Genomic DNA, 20404 nt, shown 5'->3' on the forward strand with positions numbered 1-20404 from the left:
AATGAAAAATCAGAATCACAGAAAACTAGGGCTGGAACGGACCACAGCAGAACCCTTCCTCAAGACAGGATCATCCCTCACTAAACCATCCCAGTCAAGTGTTCATCTAATCTGTTCTTGAAGATTTCCCAGGACGAAAATTCCAAAACCTTTCTGAGTAGCCTGTTTCAATGCTTAACCACTCTCAGAACGAAAAAAGTTCTTCTTAATACCCAACTTAAATTTCCCCTGCAGTAATTAGTAAAATTCTGATATAAGTCAATAAATGCAGGATTATATTGAATTTTTTGTCTCATTAATTTAAATGCATCTACAGAGTGTGTGGCAGTTCATCTCAGTGATATACCACGGCTGTGTGAATGTAATTCAAGGAGACAAAGTACCTTGTATAATGAAGGGTAAGACTAAATGACCCATTACAGAATTTACTTCTAGCAGATATTAAGTGTACTTCACTCAGGTGTTACACTTCCTTTATGAAATAAGTGCCATCAATTAACTAATCCTAGTTCAGACTGGCCATATGATTCATTAGTATTACAATTTACCTTTTAGTCTGTAACGAATTAATTCAGTCACTTCTACAGGCATGCAAAGAAAAGGGGAAAGAGGTCAAAGAAAGACAGTAGAAGGACACAAACTTAACATTAAGGATCTAGTCCTGCTCTCCTTAAAGTCAATGAGAATTTTGCCATTGATTTCAGTGAAAGCAGGATCAGGACCTAACCAAGTAGGCTGATATAATAAAGGTGAATGGAAGATTAAGAGAATTATATAATTTTAACCTCAAAAGCAAACCTAGTAAAACAGCAATAAAGAAACTTTGTGAGGTCATTTTACTGCTTTAAGTATTATTTTGTCACTTTTCCTCCAAGCACACATTGAGTAAGCAGCTATCAGGTAGGGGTATGCAAAACAGGCTGTATTCTATTCAGATTCAGCCCAAATTGGGGACAGTGATTCGATTTGTTGATTCAGATCACTGTCCCTGATTTGATTCAGCCAAATCCAAATCTGAAGATTCAATGCTGATTCCGAGACTCCGTGATTCAGCCATAGACACAGCTTTAAATGTTTTTTCTACGTACGAGGTACCAGGCGCAGCTTGTGAATGCTGTAATGCTGGGGCAAATGGAGCATCCCACAGGAGCGCCAGGGGGGGAGGCAGGGGAGAAGCGGGGGCCCTGTGTGCTCCCCGCCAGACCAAGAAGTGGACCTGAAGTGCTTCTGGTCCACTTCCAGGTCTGATGCTGAGCATGCTGGGAGACCCCCATGCTCCTGTGGGACACTCCATCTGCCCCAGCATCGCTGCACTCATGAGCTGCCTGCTACCTAGAGGTATATAGAAAAAATATTTATAGCTGTGTCTATGTCTGAATCGCTGAATTTTTCCAAACCTCTCCAAATCAATTCAGAGGGTTCCAATTCAATTCAGAGAGATTAAAGGGTCTCCTGATTCGATCTGGATTCAGAGTTTCAGCCACCGAATCAGGCTGAAATCTCCACCGAATCAAATCAGGGATCAAAGCTTCACACAGCCCTACTATCAGGATAAAAATAGTCAAACTGGCGGCAATATTTTTGACAAAACATTAAGGACAATATTGTGCTCAGCCTCCATAAAGATGCAGAAGTCTGGAGTAATATAATGCACACCAGACACAGTAGTAATCCTTGGGTTCAGAGAATGAAGGATGCGAGCTACTATGAATGTTTGGGGGGGGGGGGTTTCTGCGGGCTCTATAGCCCCATTCTTATCTGAAGAGGTCACTGCACCTTTAAATAAATGGTCTAGAGGTCACAATCCCTGTGCAGTTCCTGGAAATACAATGTACGATGCAAAATACTTCCTCCAACACTGCTGGTCTCCAATACAGGGCTTGACATGCAAGGCACAATAAATAGATCCCTAGCATTTCTTGGTAAATCCAATCAATTCTCAGTATTACTTTTGGAGAAATTATTCCTCTGTTTAGCAGTTTGGGTTTGAATGAGACCAGCTTCTCATCTCTGCATAACTGTCATAAGCATTGTGCTGAATCAGATAGCCAAAGATATTTTACTAAGGCAAATAATCATTCATTTATCAAATTTTCAAGACTTTTTTTTCTCACTACCCCTAAAGTATTTTCACACTGGAAGTCTAGTTCTCAATTTTAATAGGAAGTCCTCATATTAATGATTTAGCAAAATGATCAAGGCTTTTAAAAAACAAAACAAAAACAAAACCATACATTAAATAAATAGCTTCTGTAAAAATAACTGAAATGAATACATCGCAGTCCTGGTTCTTATGATAACTAACCAACTCTTTTAGGTATTCTTGCCATACACGTGTTGTCACTAAGCTACTATAATAACAGTCAATCTAGAGAATATGATTAAATTCATACAACAAATACAAATTGAAAAAGTAATTATTTTACTGATGCAGATGATATACCCAGTTTGGGAGGAGATGTTGTCATAGGATACAAGATGAGCTCAACTGACGTTAAATTAACAAGGAAGAATTCCTGCACCTCTGGAATATCATCCTGAAAAACACAAACAGAATAAACATTCCTTTTTGGGTCTTTTAAAGAAACAATTTGCAACTCACCCAAAAAGCAACGCTAAGTCCAATATCACAATCATGTTAAGTCTTCTTTCTACCTTCCTGAAATAGTACTGGGTCTGAGAGTAATCTTCAGGTGAGACATATCAGATAAAGCATTAAATTTCATAGAGAAGTCACTACAGTGACACCAAACTATTCCTGAACATAAATTCCATTGTGAATTTAAAGGCATTAAAAATAACCCACTAAAAATAAAACAAACAAAAAACATAAAAACAAAAGGAGAAATCAATTCATAACAGTTTGTAGTTAATAAAGAACAGTATTCTTAATTCTAGATATTGAGTAAAACTTAATGAGATGGTTCGATTTTATTTATGTATATCTATTTGTATCTGCTATCTGTGATTAACTGCACCCCTTTGATTTCCATTTTTACCGTTAAGGCAAAAAGCTCTTTTCATTATTTCTAAAACACAATGAAATATGCTGTACAGCTTTAAATTATAGGCAGGATGTAGAAACTGGGACCAGATTATGCTTTCTTTCAACATGTGTATCAATGAAAGGGATTAAAATTTACCTCCAGAATGGTAATATTTATGGCAGCTGATGTTTCACCTTCCCCTAAAAGGAATGATCCAGAAACAGGTATATAATCAACTCCAGGTTCAGCCAAGATCCCTTCTGTCTGATTCCTTAATTTAAGGTATCCTGGAACTGTTGTATATGTGATATTGATAACACCTGGTGAATTTGAAACAAAAGCAAAACATGTTTTTATTCTAGCTCCTGCATGACTACAAACCAAGTAGCAAGATAGGAAAAGCATGGGAGAAAGTAAGAGGTATCCTTGATTTACAGCCAGGTAATTACAGAATAGAGATTAGATCAAAAGCTTTCAGTGAGTCTGTGGGGAAGCACTAGGTCCTTGGCTCTGAAACAATCAACTGGGCAGGTCTGCAATAGAGTCATGCATCTTTAAAGTTCAGGGTCCCCAGCCATACTTCTTTCTTCCAAATGGGACTACAGGGCTTGCTAAGCAGACTACCCGAGTACTAGAGACAAAAAGATCGCTGGCTCCTTGGTTCCAGGACAGCCAGCCATGCCAAAGCTTCTAAGATTTGCAATTAACAATGAAAGCAATTGCTTATGTATTTGAAGCTTTAGCTTTTGATCAGGTTGATTGAACACACCTGTCCTAGGTCCCAGTCTACTGTCATTTCTAGAAATCATCTTTGTTCCTTGCCAAATGGTGCTAATTTCCCCCTCTCCCAAAGAAAAGGAAGCCTTTCTCCAAACATTCTCCTTTTAAACCACTAAATTAGATGTAAAAGCAAACCGAGTATGATTTGTGGTTATTTTTTGCTTATATTTCTCCTACAGTATGTCAGTAATTTTTTACATATCAAGTGATTAACTCTCTCATTCAAACATGAAACTACCAATTTGCTGAAATTTAAAGATGATGCATGAAGTGGATATTTACATAGTTGCCATAATCACCATTATATGCCCTAATTTATAACTATACGATTTAGTAAAGTAACAACACTCCTAAAGAAAGGATCATTTGAGAACTACCCATAATCACTAACAATATGACAGAGGTTCCTTCTCTGTGACAAAGTAGACACGACACTTTTTTTATACCAGGTGCTTGCTTTGTCCTAGCATAATGACTAGGCATGTGGTACAGTATGATTACTGCTCCTAGCTGGGTTAGAAGTGCACATTTATTCTAGCTTGGAATAATTTATTCTAGCTTATCCTCTCTGGAAACTTCCCCAAGTTTCCACTTCTCCGATTCTCTGGAGGTTGCTTTCTAAGGAGGGACTTGTCCCTACACAGTGCTGAATCCTTATGGTTGACCAGTCCCTGGAAAACTGCATATTACTGCAGCATGGTTGAAGTAGTGAGGAGAATGTACCTTTAAACTTAGGTTTTAATAAAACTGGCACTTTTAATTTCATTCCCTTCTCCTGCCCCTTATGAAGAATGATGTTTTAGCCCCTTAAGTTCAATCCTTTAGGCTAGGGACAGGTATTCAAAAGGCATGAGCCTGAACTGATTCAATGTTTGCAGGTTAGTCTAACCTGGCTAGGCTGAACTGGTTTGTAACTGCACAGACATCCCAGAATTGCCAACACATGCCTGCAGTGGCTCAGGCTAGAAGCAGGGGGGTGGGGGGGAAGGGCGGCACTAGAGCTGCCCTCCCTTTTCTTCAACAGTACTGAGCTCAAGGGGGGCATGGCCAGGCCCCAGGATGCTCCGATTAGCCTAGCAGGGAACTGATAACAGTGTTTATCACCCCTAACTCAGTGTTTATCATCTCATTAAAGAAACAACAGAGGGACATTACCAGCTACCTCTTGATTCAGCCTGGATGGTAGCTAGCATGTGGTCTACTAGCTAATACACAGACACCTCCTCAACAAGGCAAAGGGGAGGAGGGAATTCCTGCTTAGCAGGGAGTGATAAAGGGGAGGTGGGGGAGCAGCCCAAAGTCTTGCCAATGTTGCAGCCAGGGAGCAGAGGGGAGGGGCCAGCTCTGCTGTGGAGCAGAGAGCCCCACCCAGCCCAGAGAGCATGTCAGGATGCTGGAGGAGTCCAGTTTATCTTAAACCAGCAAGGGGTCTAGGACAGACATTGCATAAACTGGTTTGACCCAAATCAGTTAAGTCTGATACTACATTCAACCAAGTTTATTTCAAACCGGTTTCAGCCATTTTCAAACTGGTTTATGTGCACTGAACATCTGTCCTGTTACAGGTTTAAACCAGTTTCTGAACACTTAAACCTGCTTGTATATAATGTCTGTCCTTAGCCCTTAAGGTTCAACTTGGATAAGCTACTGGTGTCTTAGCTGTATCATCAACGTGTTATTACTATGAAGAAACCTTTGTAGCAAACAGGACAGGGCCTCCTGTGCAAATGTATAGCATATTTTAGTTCTGGCCTCCAAGATGCAATATACTAATTTTGTCAGTAGCATAAGTAGGGGTGGTGGGTAGGAACTAGCCCAAGGTGATGACTGGGGTGTGGGCACAGAAAGGTCAACAGTGAACTGTTAAGACAGCTACCACTGCTTTCACCAACAGCCTGGCTGCAATTGCCATTCCTGTGCACCACTGCCACATGCCTATATCTCTGTTGCTGGGCATTTTATGTCAGATAAATAGAGCTTACAGATGGACTGGATTGGAGGGGTGAATAGCAAAGGAGTAACAAAATTAATGAATGTGCATTTCTTACCCAGCTAGGAGCAGTAATCATACTATACCACATGCCTAGTCATTATGCTAGGACAAAGCAAGCACCTAGTATAAAAAGTGTTGTGTCTACTTTGTCACAGAGAAGGAACCTCTGTCATAGTCCCCTCTCCTTCTGCACAAGAAATGAAGGAACTAACCACAGTCCAATTTCCATTTAACTTCATGTACTTTTCCATCCTTTTGATGCTTTATTTTGAAAAGGTAGAATATTGTTAGTGATTATGGGTAGTTCTCAAATGATCCTTTCTTTAGGAGTGTTGTTACTTTACTAATTTGTGTAGTTATAAATTAAGGCATACAATGGATAAGCTAGAATAAAAATGAAGAATATTTGGTTACTGTCCTCTCTGGGTTTTTGACAGGAACAACTACATTATTCAAATAAGATTTCAGAAATCAGAAAGGTATAAACAGAGATGAACATCTGACTGGTATGACTCCTCCTGCCTTTTACTTGGCCAATAAATACACGTTCATAAAATACAAGACCTCCATACTGCAAAGAATTACACAAACCTAAAGATCCATATTCTCTGTTGATAAAAAGCTGGATGGTTCTATTTCCCTCTTGGACTAAAACTATCCTGGATGAAGAAGCAAAATTCAAAACTCCATGTGGTTCATCACTAGCCTCAACTGTCAGAATAGCTTCATACCCTTGGCTATCCAAAACAGCAGCACCTGTTGAAGGAATTCCTGTAAAATAGTCAATGCGTTTGATTAGAAAGAATTTCAAACAACTGAAATGTATTTTAATATTGGTAACAGTTTGCAATATTATATGCCAGGCAGTCAATCACATAGTTAATGAAATTAATCAAGCAGGATGTGATCACGTTGTTCGATTTTCTATGGCTGGTATGGAACCATATATGCTGCCAACCCCACACCGAAGCAGGACCTATGGCCACCAAAAAGGGTGGTTCCACATATGTCCTGTAGTGAACGTGAAACAAGTTACAATACAACATCACAATTAAACTACATTTATAAAAGCATAAAATGCACAATAGAGTAATATGAAATGATGCGAGAAAACAGAGTATCATCCAAAATTAATCCAGAAGACAGGTAAGTAAAAGACAAGATTTTGTCTGTAAACATACCCATGGCTTTAGTAATAAATACAGATTTAAATGCTGACTGTCTCAGAAGGAAGGTGAAAGGTGGGACTAGAACATTCTGCCTTGCTTGAATTAAAGGAACAATTGAAAATGGGAAAATCCGCTTGTGGCATAAAAGTAATTGTTTTAAGTGGTATAAATATCAGCCTACTTCATAACAGCTGTATCCAAAAGGCATGAGTAAATATAAACATATTAGGCCCTATGCTGGCTCTGCCTAAAGAAGTATATATAAACTTCCACTGAATTAGATAGGCAAAATGCATACACACAAATAAGGAACCAATTAAATCTTAATCAGTGGGGGGAAAACATTCACATCTTAAAAGTTGTTTGCGGTGCTTTACATTTTTGCTAGTAAAACCTAAAGCATTAATGTAGATACCACTCCTTTCAGTGTGTGGGTATGCTGATACATTACCTTGGGTTCTGATGTCATATAGGATGAGTTTATATTCTTCCTTTTCTTCAGGAATATGGTCATCCAGCAGATGAACAATGAATGATGCATTCAGTGATTCCTGTTTATTTTAAGTGTTAAAACTGATTAGTCATTGCTGTACAAGATACAAGGCACTATACTTTGAATGTAAGTAGTGATTCCTCACAAGAGTTTTTAATTTAAGAGATCAGAAAATTAGAACCTCTAAATTGGAACTCAAAGAGGAAGAGAACAAAACATTTATCTCAGGAGGCATCTTGGGGGGGAAAGGTATTCAACCTCTCTCACCTCAGCATTAATTTCAGTTTTCATATGGCTTTCCCATTGGTGTTAAATGTGTTTAAGCTGCATGATCTTACCTCAGGAAAGAAGAGTATTCCAGAATAGTTTTCAAAATTTTGTTCTACACGATCACCAACAATTTTCCAGTTAACAGTAACATTTCCCAGTCCAGGGGCAGTTCTTAGAACATGGAACTGCAAGTGTTCTCCTACAAACAGAGCACAATATTTGCCATAGAGAAACCAGAACTGCCTTTGCTTTGTAATATAACTAGAAATTAGAAGCATGCATGCCACAATTTTAGCAACTTTTTCAAAACAAACTCAAGGATCCACTAACAGTAAGCCTTGATGTATAAAATACATTTGTTTTAGTATTAAAGGAGAGAGAGAAAAACCCAACATCTTAAACTCTTCAGTTCTCTTTTTTCTGTTTAGTTTTGGAAAGAACTATCAAATGCATGCTTAGACTTGGCATATAGGAACAGTTTGAAGGCAAAAATAAATACCCACCAGAACATGCACAAACATTGGAACAATGGCAATATGTAGTCTACCCATATTAGTAAATGCTGTATGTACCAGCTATGATACATGTGGATTCCTATTGCAGTTCAACATAAAAAAATGTACATATTGCTAATATTTCACTGTAATGTAATTTTGTACAATGCATGCAGAAAAATGCTTGCAATTACCTGTAAATCCCATTTACGTGAGTTTAACTAACAAATACAATCACAGTTACAGATTTTAAAGAGAACAAAAGAAAATATTCAAAAAAAGTTAATATTGACCTATAATTTTTTAAGAGATCTTTGTTAATTGACTTTGGTCAATGTTAGTTTACAAAAAGCATTACTAGTTATACTATTTACATTTTTATTATTTAGCCCAAAAGGTAAAAACTGGGGGGGGGGAAAAGTAGCACAACCATCTTTGGAAAATTTGTGAAAAACAAAAATACAATAGTTTTAATACTTAAATATACATTAGTGTAATTCCTTTAAAAAGAGTTTTAAATTTGCATTTAAAAGAGTTTTAAATGCAAATGGCTTGTGGATTTACATATTGCATCAAATAAAGATTATATATTATTATTTATAATTGGAGTATGTGTTTAGATAGGTAGTATATACACAGTATAAGACATATGTTTGTTTTAAAAACGTAAGTATATTACATACGTCTTTCAACAGCATTTTTCAGGTGCACATTGTTTAAGTTTGCCAGTACATACAGTATTGCATTGGCTTCTGAAAGTCAAGAAAACATACAGAAATCTACAGTATCAAGATATTTGAGCCTGTCCGTATACAAAAGATTGTTTTAAAGTTATATACACTGACATACTTCTCTTTTGGAAAAAAGGAAAAATTAATGCAGTTAAGGGATTTTTTTTCATCACAAACTAAAGATGCAAAAATACACTTGTGACAAGCTTAGTTTGATTTTCCTAACTGCTAGAAAAATGCCTTTTCTGTCCATTTGTACTAGAGAGATTCAAAGGAATCACACTGATTTTGTTTTTCATTGTTGTTAATCTTGGACATAAGCCTATTCATGTGGTCCCATAGCACAGAGACCACAATAGAAGTCAAAGGAGCAGAGAACTGGTCTATTTGATGCAGGCAGGGATGTCTACTTTCTCTTGTATCTATAGGTGCCTATACATGTGCTCTGATGTGTTCTAATTAGATAATCAAGTCCGCTGGACCATTCCAATTAAAATGTTCCACTGTGCCTCCTCATTACATGGATTCAGCATCCCATATTTCAAAATGGTGGTGGGAGCACTTTAACTAAAACTTATCAAACAAGCTTTACTTAAACCACACCTGCAGCCTTTTTGAAATGTGGAGTGCTGAATACAGGTAATGCTATAGTGTTTTAATTACAGTAGCTGTCTGGGAGCCGCTCTAATTAAAATACCTCCTCCCCCATTCCAGAGCATGTGTATAGGCACCAGTATGTGCCTCAGTAACTACCACCTACAGGGGAATGGAGAGTCTCTTCTTAAACCTGAAAGGAGCTTACCTCCTCTAAGCAATAGATTAATTTTGTGCAAAATCAGTTCATGTGGGCTGTTAGGACTTGTGTGTTGCGGCTACATAAAAAGAGTACATATTTGTTCTGCTGAGTCCGTAGCTAACATTACAGCAGTATGATTTCATTGACTGCTAATATAAATACTCTTAGTTTATAGAGGTGCAATATCTGTAACAGACCTAGTGGGACTAGTTCCAGCATTATACCTTGCCACAGCTATGAAAAAATGGGAAGAAGATAAGCTAAACTGGCTGTGAACCACCCTGGGCTCTTTCATTAGTGTGAGATCAGGTAAGGCCAGTTCAACCCCTAGTATGATTTTAGAGTATTCCCAGGACAGAATATTTGTAAGTAGTATTGATCAGCTAAAATGACAGGAAGAACATCATAAAAATACTCTAAATAGCTCCTTTTCTGTTGAAGAACCATTGTTATCCAAGGTTTGTCCATCACTGTAATGAGATGGAAATGAATTATTAACTTTAGGAGACCAGAATATAAATTTTGAAAGAAAGTGTATAAATATTTTAATGAAATTATATATAAAGCTATACAGATGTAAAATAAAGTCCATTTCCAGATAACTTAGACCAGTATATGTGTTTATGCATCAGCATTTCATAACTCAGTTAACTCCTGGAATTTGCTGATGATTACAATCTGTGTTAAGCTGGTCCACATCATTGCTGAGAGAAGAGATAGTTCAAATGTATTACACATGACGTCAAGATGACGGTTTCTGTGGCTCTGGGTTTCCAAGTATGTACTCTAGGGTCTACAATTTCTAGTGGGGAACATCATATATTGTTTAACACTGCACTGAAATCCATTCTATCCTATTTGAGAATTTTGCGTGTCCATTTTCAAAAACAAATTCATGCTTAGCACATTATAATCTACTTTAGTGCCACAACTGCAAAATACACAAATAAGACACAGCATATTTCAATACAATATTATGCAATACAGTCACTTATCATTGTTCACAGCAAAATTCATCATGTATAAAGCAGTTACAACAAACTCATGAGCAGTCTACATTAAAACACTGGCCAAAACATTAAATCTAACTGACTATTAATCACCAATTCCAAAGGTTCATTAATGACTAATATTTCTCAGACACCAATACCTTTTACTTGCCATACCCAGAATGAACATAGGGAAGAGTGAATATGTATACAATTCTGCCTTCAGTAGGACTGAATAAATATCAAAACCATTTCTGCTGACTGGAAAATGTTTTATTAGGTCAGTTTCACCTAATCTTATTTTATTTTTTAAATTTGTTACCTAAGCCTGGAGATCTACATGGTGAATTGACACAGAACCCTGAATACATGCCTACAAAGCTATGATGCACTATATACTCATTTTGAAACTAACTTATTATTTAGCTGGTGAATAATGAAGTTACATAGTAGAATAGTGAATTTGCAGTTATGTCTGATATAAGTATTTTTTTCTGGACAAGAAAGTCTGGATATCGGAGACAAAAATGAAGCACTAATTCAGTCTATGACGTCATATAGTTTATTCTTGTTACCTAAAAGATTCTGCATGGTTATTTTTCCTTGCTGGGAGCCAATGCATTCTTATTTGTTACAAGGTGGAGAATCAATAACCAATAGTTTCCAAAATATAAACAACAATATTTCAATGTCAGCATAGTATTTGCTACTGTTCTGTGAATTAAATTTAACCAAATGGAAAAGTCTCATGAGGGTCATCATAATCTCTGGTGCTGAGACAGTTTGTGTCAATTCCTTGTGCTCATTGATGGTTCTGCTTAGCTTGTCAAGATTATTGCTGGTGACTGGCTGCTCAGAACCATTAATGCACAGGAAAAGTGGATTTAAAGAAAGAGTCACACCAGCACAGAATTAACATAAACCACCTAGATAAAAACTTCCAAAGAGTTATGATGTCCTTTCATGCCTACCAATGAACACATTTGGTTTAGGAAGATTAAATGAGAATGTGTCCCTCTTAGCAACATATATTCATCATATACTTTCCCTGGGGAAAAGATGTGTGTTCTAGTTAACTTGCCTTGACCAAGACAGCAACAAATTTTAGAGAACATTGATACTGTAGTTCATTTAGATTCAAGCAAAAGCCAAACCAAGACAATCATCATATCTGAAAGTGCAGCAAACCTTAAAACTAACATGCAATTTTTTCCTTTAAAACATTAATAAACATTTGTCCTTGCTAAAACTATTATATTCCTTCTTAAGTGTCCATGGAATTTAAAGATGAGACAGGACTACTATACTCCAAACCACCTACAATCAAAACACAAGTGGTCATTCCCCCAAGGGTCATGAAGAAAGGAGGGAAGAGGTGTGTTCATCATGACAAGCTCCTATTTTTTTTGTCGTTGTTGCTGCTGTTGTATCTTTCAGAACATTTCAAGTTGACGAAAATCATTAACAGGTGATTAAACAGATAAGGGTATTGCTATGACAGGGTATGCTATAACAACACATATGATTCAACAAAAACTGTAGTTTTATCAAAGCCCAGAATTTGGCAATAAATATAATGGGAAAATTTAGAAAGGGGCTAAAAATAGTATGCCAAAAAGCCCAGAAGGTATGACTTCAGAAAGAAAAAATGGAAACACTGCTGAAGCTATATAAAATGGTTTTGAACCCAATCTTTTTGTCCCTTCAGGGGGTTCTCTGTAGGCATGGACAGACAATTATATCACTTTATGGGGCATACATGAGCTGCTCCATTTAAACTGTTTCAGTCTGACTGCTCCTGTCCTTCAGTAAGTGAAACTTCATCAGTTAAACCTATAAATTATCCTGGTTTAATTTCCATTTGCTGAGGGATAGGATCAGACAGGCAAAATAACTGCAGGTATTGAGCTAAAGAACAGAGTCTCATGTACCCTCACACTTTTAACACAGTATCATTGTTCATTTTGTCCCTGCCCTGAGAATTATATTTGAAGGACCTTAATCATCAGTGGAATATAGCAGACATTCAGTGTGTTTTCAAGACTACTTTCATTAGCAGAATGAAAAGAACAAACTTTATAAAGTCTTCATGAAGAAAGAACATGAATGTGGAAGTTGATGGCAAACAACGTAAGTGTAGTCAATATAAAGAGGAACCCACCTTCACGGCCAATAACAGATCTTGAGGCTGTCTGAAAGCTAATAACTCCAGCTACATTGTCATTGGCCAGAATAATCAGAGTGACACTGTCAGAACTGGGCAGAATACGGCTGCCTCCTTCAGTATAGGTCAGGCTGATTATAATACTTTCATTATCTTCTGGCTCTGGGTCATCTAAAATAGTCAACGTGACCATTTTTTTAGTTTCACCTATGAAAAAGAAATAGGAAAATACCTATATAAGTCATCATAAGTCATATGCACTTTCAGAAATGGAAGGAAAATATAAGTAATTTGTCAAATTTATATTTTTATTATCCTTTTTACAGTTGAGTGTATGTTACTGAATATAATTATGCAATTATATATCATTCCAACACAACTACTAAACCTATTGTGTAACAGCCTTAAAAGTCTGAATAATTCATTTTCAAATGCCAGAATTCTTTGTGCATTCACATTTGCAACACCCTTCTAACTACATTTAGAAGAAGAATAAAGTTTTAGCGTAAAAGAAAACAATAATGCACATGATTTTTCTAATGAACGTGTATGAACAGACTGGCATGCTCATATGCCCATAATTCTATATATATATTATATTTACCGAGCTTAAGAGTTTGTATAGTATCTCATAATTCTATAACCCTTTCATGTGCATTTCCTACCTACCTTGCTGACTTATCCATTGAAATTAATATAACTATTAAACAATATCAAATTATCTGGTTGCCAAAAGTGACCCCTAAAATCTCCAGTTTAGTCTTACTGTTCATAGCACATGAAATACCTAAATACATCTTACAATTATGTACTTGCATGTTTACAAAACACACAGGTGTTTCCTACTATATCATTACCTGGCACTTAAATATAATTAACTAACATAGTTGACTTAGTAGAAGTGTACAGCATCCGCTCACCAATGGCTTTTCAAAATGTAGGGTGCATCTGTACCATGGAGTATTGTACTTTGCAATTGGACAGCAACTAAGTTGTGTTATTCAATGTTGTAAGTTTACTTGGTGTATTTAAAAATTAATAAAATAAATAAATAAAAGAGATTCTGTCATTTCAAAAGCCTTGCTAGTTGGGAGAAAGGAAAGGCAGCCATCCGAAAGATTTGGTGTTTTGTTTTGTTTTTATTGCTGCACAAGAGGCTCAGAGTACTTTGGATCTCCTCTTATTTATACCTAATGACTGCAATGACATCATTCCTGATGTACATCAATGTAAAGGAGATAGGAACCAGGGTTTGTTTTTTTTTAATATATATATAACATGCAGTACAACATGCCTGAAAGGAGCTACTTTTTAATGGACTTTAACATTACATTTAGAAACATTTGTAGGGGATAGCAGATATTGAGGACCAGACAGAAGAACTACAAGAAAACACTACAGGTCTGTTTACAGTATCAAAAGACAGGAGAGGAGCCTGGTGGTGGAGCACAGCGTACCTACTCCATTACATTCCAAAATGTATATAATGTAGTTGCCATGGCATAGTGCTAGGCATGTGCCAATAAGTATGCCAGAATGAAATTTTCAAAGCATGGCCCATTTTAGGATGTTGTGCATGTGGAGGGGTGTGCCAGGTCTCTGTCTGCTCTGTCAAATTGTCAGTTGATACTGAAGCCACTTTAGTGTGTCATTCTTTGACAGACCTGACATCCCCCTTATGCTTCAGAATGCATGCCTAACACACTGGCCAATGAATAAGACAATGTCCTTTTTTTTTCTAGAAGTCTAGGAGTTAGTCTGCTTATCTAGTGCTCTCTGCCTGTCACTATTTTGGCAGAACAAAAATGAATGTAAACTTTACCTCACCTTCAGCAAACACCAGAATTTCACCATCACCTATAAAATCCATGTATGGAGTAGCTGTTCCACCAGTTACTCGCCATTCCACTGTCACCTGCCCCATGCTGCCTTCTGTTCTGTGTATCATTAACTGCACATCAGTCTGAAGTCGTTCTTCCACTTCCAAATAGAGACCTTCTTCTGTTGCATTGGGACTTATACTGTAGATCATAAACACTCCAAAGGCATCTCCATTCATCATTATGACAACTGTGGAGGTATTTGGCTGTCCTATAGTTGGCTGGTTTTTTAAGATGGCTGAGATGTTCATCAGTTCAACTTTCAAAAGGGATATAATGAATTTCTCATCCAACTCTGGCAAGCTATCAGGAAGTATGGTAACTGTGAGATTTGCAAACTCTTCACCTTCTGACATTATGGCCCATTGCCTTGTAACTGATTCGTAGTCACTACCAGCAATGGCTTGTGCGCTAAAAACAAAAGATACACTGGTGACATTTTTCTTGTAGGTCCAGAATCCCGAGTTGTTGTTTACTGGACTTATCCATGATGTCAGCCAGAAGCACAAAGGAATTCCAGAGGCACTAGAAAATGTAAAGGCTGAACATGCTTGTTCTTTTAGGCACCGAGTGGCACAGGTATATAATGGATCACCTGCTGCTGACACATTCACTCTAGTCTTTGATGGCTGGTCAGGAATTCCTTGCACAGGATTTTCGTAATAGGTAAGTACATCCTGGCCTTCTTCCATTGCAAGAGCTACAACATCAATCTCAGAAGTGCTGTAGAATATCTGAAGCTGACCAAATCTTCCCCCGCTAGAAGGTGTTGCAATAAATGAGAAAAGTCATGGTAATTAGTCAAGACTTATTTTTCCTTATATGCTATAGGTCTCTTCGTTAGTTTCAGATAATCTATGCTCCAGGAAATGCACTCTAAGCTGTGCTGGCGAAATATCTCTTTCCTAGGGTGTTCACAGAGGTACTGGTCTTCTTCCTCTATACCTCCCCCACTTTTTAGAAATCCAAAGCGATGGTTGGAGAATGCACTTTGTCTCTCTGTTCAACTTCATAAAATAACTCTAAATGATTTTAGGAACAAACAAAAAACCAAAGCCTAGCAGACATATGAATTTTACCCTGGGAGAAGATTAGCCTGATAAACTGACAAGTTAAACTACCCAAGGAAGGAGTCAAACTAAATCATTTAAAAAGACAAAGTTCATAGAGATTAAAAAAAAAAAGGGACTGGAACTAGTTACATAAAAACCCCAACTGTGCTATACAGACCTTCTTTGAACAGTTATGTTTGCAAGAGAACTTCTTTCCAACGGCTCCTGAAATCTATACAAGGGGTGCTGAAAGAACACTGTGCCATAAGGATTATCATTGGCAGGTATTATAATATTTGCCACTCTATCTGATCCAATAGCACCACTGTTGGAAGCCCGAGTTAATTCCACATGGATAATCTGAAAAAAACCCAACACATTTAGACTTTCCTTAACCATGTTTTTTGTGAAATGACAATTCAAGAGGAAGGGTCAGGTTTGAACTCTCCCCTCCCACTGGCAATCAGATTCGTTGCTTAAGTAGTCCTACTGACTTTAATGAGTGCTCTACTAAAGGGAAGAAGGGGTTTATGGTCTGTCCTTTAGCTGAAAACACTTCAGAAATAACAAAGTGAATTAAAAAAACCTGATTAGTTTAATCATTAATTTTAAATAATGATTTGGAATAGTCAGTTTCCAAACCAAATAAAAGCCTCTCTTCATCCTCTGCATTACTTTCATCCCCCATTTTTAATACTGAAAAAAATCTCTCTCAAGACAGTGAATAGGAAGATTCAGTTGAACTCAAAATTATCACAGAATAGGAAATCATTTCAAAACTCTATTTTCAGTCAGAGGTAAAATATAAATAACCAAAGAAACAGGTCTACATTTAATTTCAATTTTTTTTTTTGCTACACTGCATGATTGTTAACTACAATATGATGAAAAAAATATTTTAGCCAACCCTTCCCCACCTCACATCTTCCACATAAAATTAGAGGGTTAAAGGTGGGTCTGATACACTACTACTGGATCAGTCAGACATATTGCATCCGATTCACTAATCAACAGAGGACCCATTTATTGAAGTCATTATTTTGCTTGAGCCTTCTGATTTTTTTTAAAACATTTCTGTTTGTTTAAATAGATACATTCCATTCAGTTCAGTTTAGCTGAGTTTATGGAGGATACTGGCTGAAACCCATGCTCATGTGGAAACAACATGAAAACACACAACTATAATATAACTAAATATAGGCAAAAATAACAGAAATACAAATATAATAATAAAATAGAGCCAATCATTATAAAAACATTATTAGTATAAATATAGTAATAAATCAAATCATGAATCTATGGAGATATTGTACATAGATCCACAATTGGCACAGTAAAATCAGATAGTGTTACAATGTATCAATCATATCAACAGTAAAGGATGTTTAACTCTAATTGCTTCAGCCTTATAAACAAAAATTGCAAGACAGTTTACTAAATATGGATCTGTTTGCTAAAAGAGCCAGTTTAGTTTCTCTCTTTTTGAAAAGTGTATCAATTTCTGCAAGAATGGTGATAAATAGGTTCTCCCTATGTTGTTATATAAAGAACATTCTAAAACATAATGAATAGGGTCTTCCAAAACTCCTAGACATGCAACATCTTTTAGCCCTTGGAATGGAAAGTCTATGTCCAGCCAAAACAGCTGTAAGCATCTGTTTGGTCCTAAGTCTAGTCAAAAGAGGATTACCATTTATTGTTGAGATCCAGCTGTAAATACTTTTCTCCCCGACTCCCAATCTAATTTCCAAAGAGTATATCGAGGGGCAATACAAGTAGCCCTAGCCACTGCAAAATCATTCTGCCTGGCAATATCTCATAACCTCTAAAAAACCCAAACTTTTTCTATTGGGGAGAAAAATCTTTCATCATCTTTGACATAGTATCCCACCTCAGAAAGTGCAAAAGTACAGAAAAAAAAAGCTAACCAGGCAGATAGAAGAGAAGAGAGATTACTGATGTCTTCTACATAGCACAATTTAAGCAGATGAGATGGTAGAAAAGCCAGGATTTTGAAACAAAATCCCACCATTCTAATAATAATAATAATAGTTATTATAATATTAGTTAAAATAGAATCTAATCCTGTCTCTAATCTCAAAAAAGATGCAGGAGTTGAAGGAGGAAGAACCAGAAGAGCCCTAAGAAATTTGTTCTGAGGTATGTCCACATCATTACTGGTGGCATAACCCTATACTTCAGTGCCATATGGAATCTGAGACACAGCTTTGGCTTTATATGCTGACGTAGGAACTTGGACTGATCGTCCTGCTGTGATCTCATAAAATTTCTTTATAGCTACAGCCAATTGGGCTGCTTTAGTTTTATAATTTTAACTGACTGAATATGGTGTTAACAAACTGGAGTTTGGTTCCCCCCATGTTCCATGGGTTTTTCATCAAACGGCTTCCCCAATACATTATTTGGGATTTATCATAATTTATCTTTAAGTTGTTTTGTCCATAAAGATACTCAAAAGTTGTAATTGCTCTCTGTAGTCCAACAGGAGTTCTTGACAGCATAATGGTATCATCTGCATATATTAAAATAGGAACTGGAGTTGCTAATAATTTTGGGGGATGGAAATGAGCATCCTGCATATTGCTGATAATGTCATTCATGTAAAGATTAAATAACAAAGAGGCCAAGATACATCCTCATCTAACCCCTTTTTGTACCTGAAATGTTTGTGTGAGTTTGCCCCTCAAGCCTCACCTAACTTGTGTGCATGTATCTTTATAATAGTCTATCAGCAGGTGCAAACAAAAAGGGTCAATCCCACAGATACCTTCAAAGTTCTGGTTACCTTTTCAAAGACTAATATCAATAACTAGGAAACAAAATTCTGGAAGAAGCTATAAATGATTTTCAGATTTATAAAAACTATTTGCAGGCTGATTTCCTTTCAAGTTGTTTAAAGTTACCTCCCTTTTTCTGCTTCTTATCCACCACCACAATAAAACAGAGCTGCTTGGCATTTTGTCACATCATGTAGCATTCAGCTATTCAACTCACCTCTTCAATTTCTGGAACATCATCATCCAAGATCTCCAACAACAGTGTCTGAACAGTTTCCCCAGGGGCAAAGCTAATGTTACCCGAGACAACCCGCAAGTCACCAGCTGCAAGTTGTCCATTTATGGTAGCAACCCACTCTACAGTAACATTGCCAAGTGTCCCAGCATTGCGTATTATTGGCAGGCTTACTGTCACCGAATTGAATTCGGGCTCTTCCACTGTGAGTTCAGTGATCTGAAAAACTGAAGTATAAAACAAAGACATTTATTTTCTTTTTATCGGAATAGGGGAACACATAGTGTTCGTTCATTTAACTGAAACACCTTTCAAAACAAGCACTTTGCAGACTTGTACTGATTTAATCAAGTCATTGTTTGCAATTACTAGCTGTGAAATTGAGATGCTAGTACTACCAACTAATTCACAGGGCAAGAAGATGGCATAAATACTGTTAGAGATCACCAGGAATCTTTTACTCCTGAGTATTATATCTCTCTAAAGTCTGGAGAAGAAGATTATAAAAGCTGTTTCTTGTTATTCTTCCCCAAAAGAATATTAGAATCAGCTGTTGTCAGGTAAAACCAATTAACGTTTTCCATATCTGACACTATTTCTTTTAAGAAAAGCCTTTCTGGAAATTGAAGACTTTTAGTGTCTTTTCCCTAGCTTTAGTAAAAAAAATTGAAAGCAAAATATTTTATTAATTTTATTTCCCCGACCCCATTGCTCCTTTATCCATACCTTCTTCTTTTTTCTGCAGATAAAATGGAAACAGGAATAGAGAAGAAAATGTTTTTAAAAAAGAGAAAGGAAGAGAAAAAGGATAAAGAGAAAAATCTAAGAGCCAAAAAAATACAAACTCAAGTATGTTCTTAAACCACAAGCTTACCAGTGCAAATTGCTACAGGTGCACCAATATATCAGTTGCTTATTAGCAATACTATCAGCTTTTTTTGGCAGTTGTAGCCAATAATGTTTACTAATAATTATGCCTTCTGCCCAGGGCCCTGGACACCCGGGTCCCCTCTCCCCTGCAGGGCCGGGATCCCTGGGTTCCCTCAGGAAGCGCAAGGTTTTCCCTTGTAGGCGGGCAGTATTCTAGCCTACAAGGGGTCCTGCTTGGGACTGCCGGGAGCAAGATGCAGGGGGCACCACATGCAAACATGCATGTGGCCAGGAATACAATGTGGAGAGCAGCTTCCTGCAGGTAAATCTATGGAGGGGAAGGGGTTTGGGGGGTAGGAGGGCAGATGGAGGTCCCCCCAGTGCAGAAGGAAGTGGAGCAGGGGCAGGGCTGTGCATGGGGCTGGGCAGGGAGCAGGATGGAGCTATGGGTGGGTCATCCAGGGAATGGGGGGGTGGGGGGGAGAGCAGCTCCCCACTATTGCACACACCCATCAGGGAGGCATGGGGGCGAATGTGCCCCCCCAGATTTGTGCATGGAGTGCATGTTCACTCCCCACTCTGCTGCCTTTCCCTCAGGAGCCCCATGCAAGCTATGTATCCCTGCCCACCCAGCAGTAGTAGGGGTGGCAAGCTGTGCACCCCGTTGCCAAATAGGCAGGGTGGCACAGCCAGCATGGGGCTT

The 20404-nt window shown here is 37.5% G+C and overlaps 1 protein-coding gene across 1 annotated transcript in view; it reads right to left on the reverse strand.

The window, feature by feature from the left end:
- The window catches only part of ADGRV1 (adhesion G protein-coupled receptor V1), a 576350-nt gene that overhangs the window by 428645 nt on the left and 127301 nt on the right, over window positions 1–20404 (reverse strand). The window contains exons 31-39 of the mRNA XM_019518182.1: window positions 18814–19058; window positions 15977–16158; window positions 14694–15505; window positions 12864–13073; window positions 7761–7891; window positions 7381–7480; window positions 6352–6531; window positions 3144–3307; window positions 2444–2537 (exon numbers count right to left, since the gene is read on the reverse strand). Of these exons, the coding sequence (XP_019373727.1) occupies window positions 2444–2537; window positions 3144–3307; window positions 6352–6531; window positions 7381–7480; window positions 7761–7891; window positions 12864–13073; window positions 14694–15505; window positions 15977–16158; window positions 18814–19058 (2118 nt within the window). The remainder of the gene's footprint in view (window positions 1–2443; window positions 2538–3143; window positions 3308–6351; window positions 6532–7380; window positions 7481–7760; window positions 7892–12863; window positions 13074–14693; window positions 15506–15976; window positions 16159–18813; window positions 19059–20404) is intronic.

The sequence above is a fragment of the Gavialis gangeticus genome, unplaced genomic scaffold (assembly GCF_001723915.1).
Source record: "Gavialis gangeticus isolate Ggan-Ray unplaced genomic scaffold, GavGan_comp1, whole genome shotgun sequence".
NCBI classification, from domain to species: domain Eukaryota; kingdom Metazoa; phylum Chordata; order Crocodylia; family Gavialidae; genus Gavialis; species Gavialis gangeticus.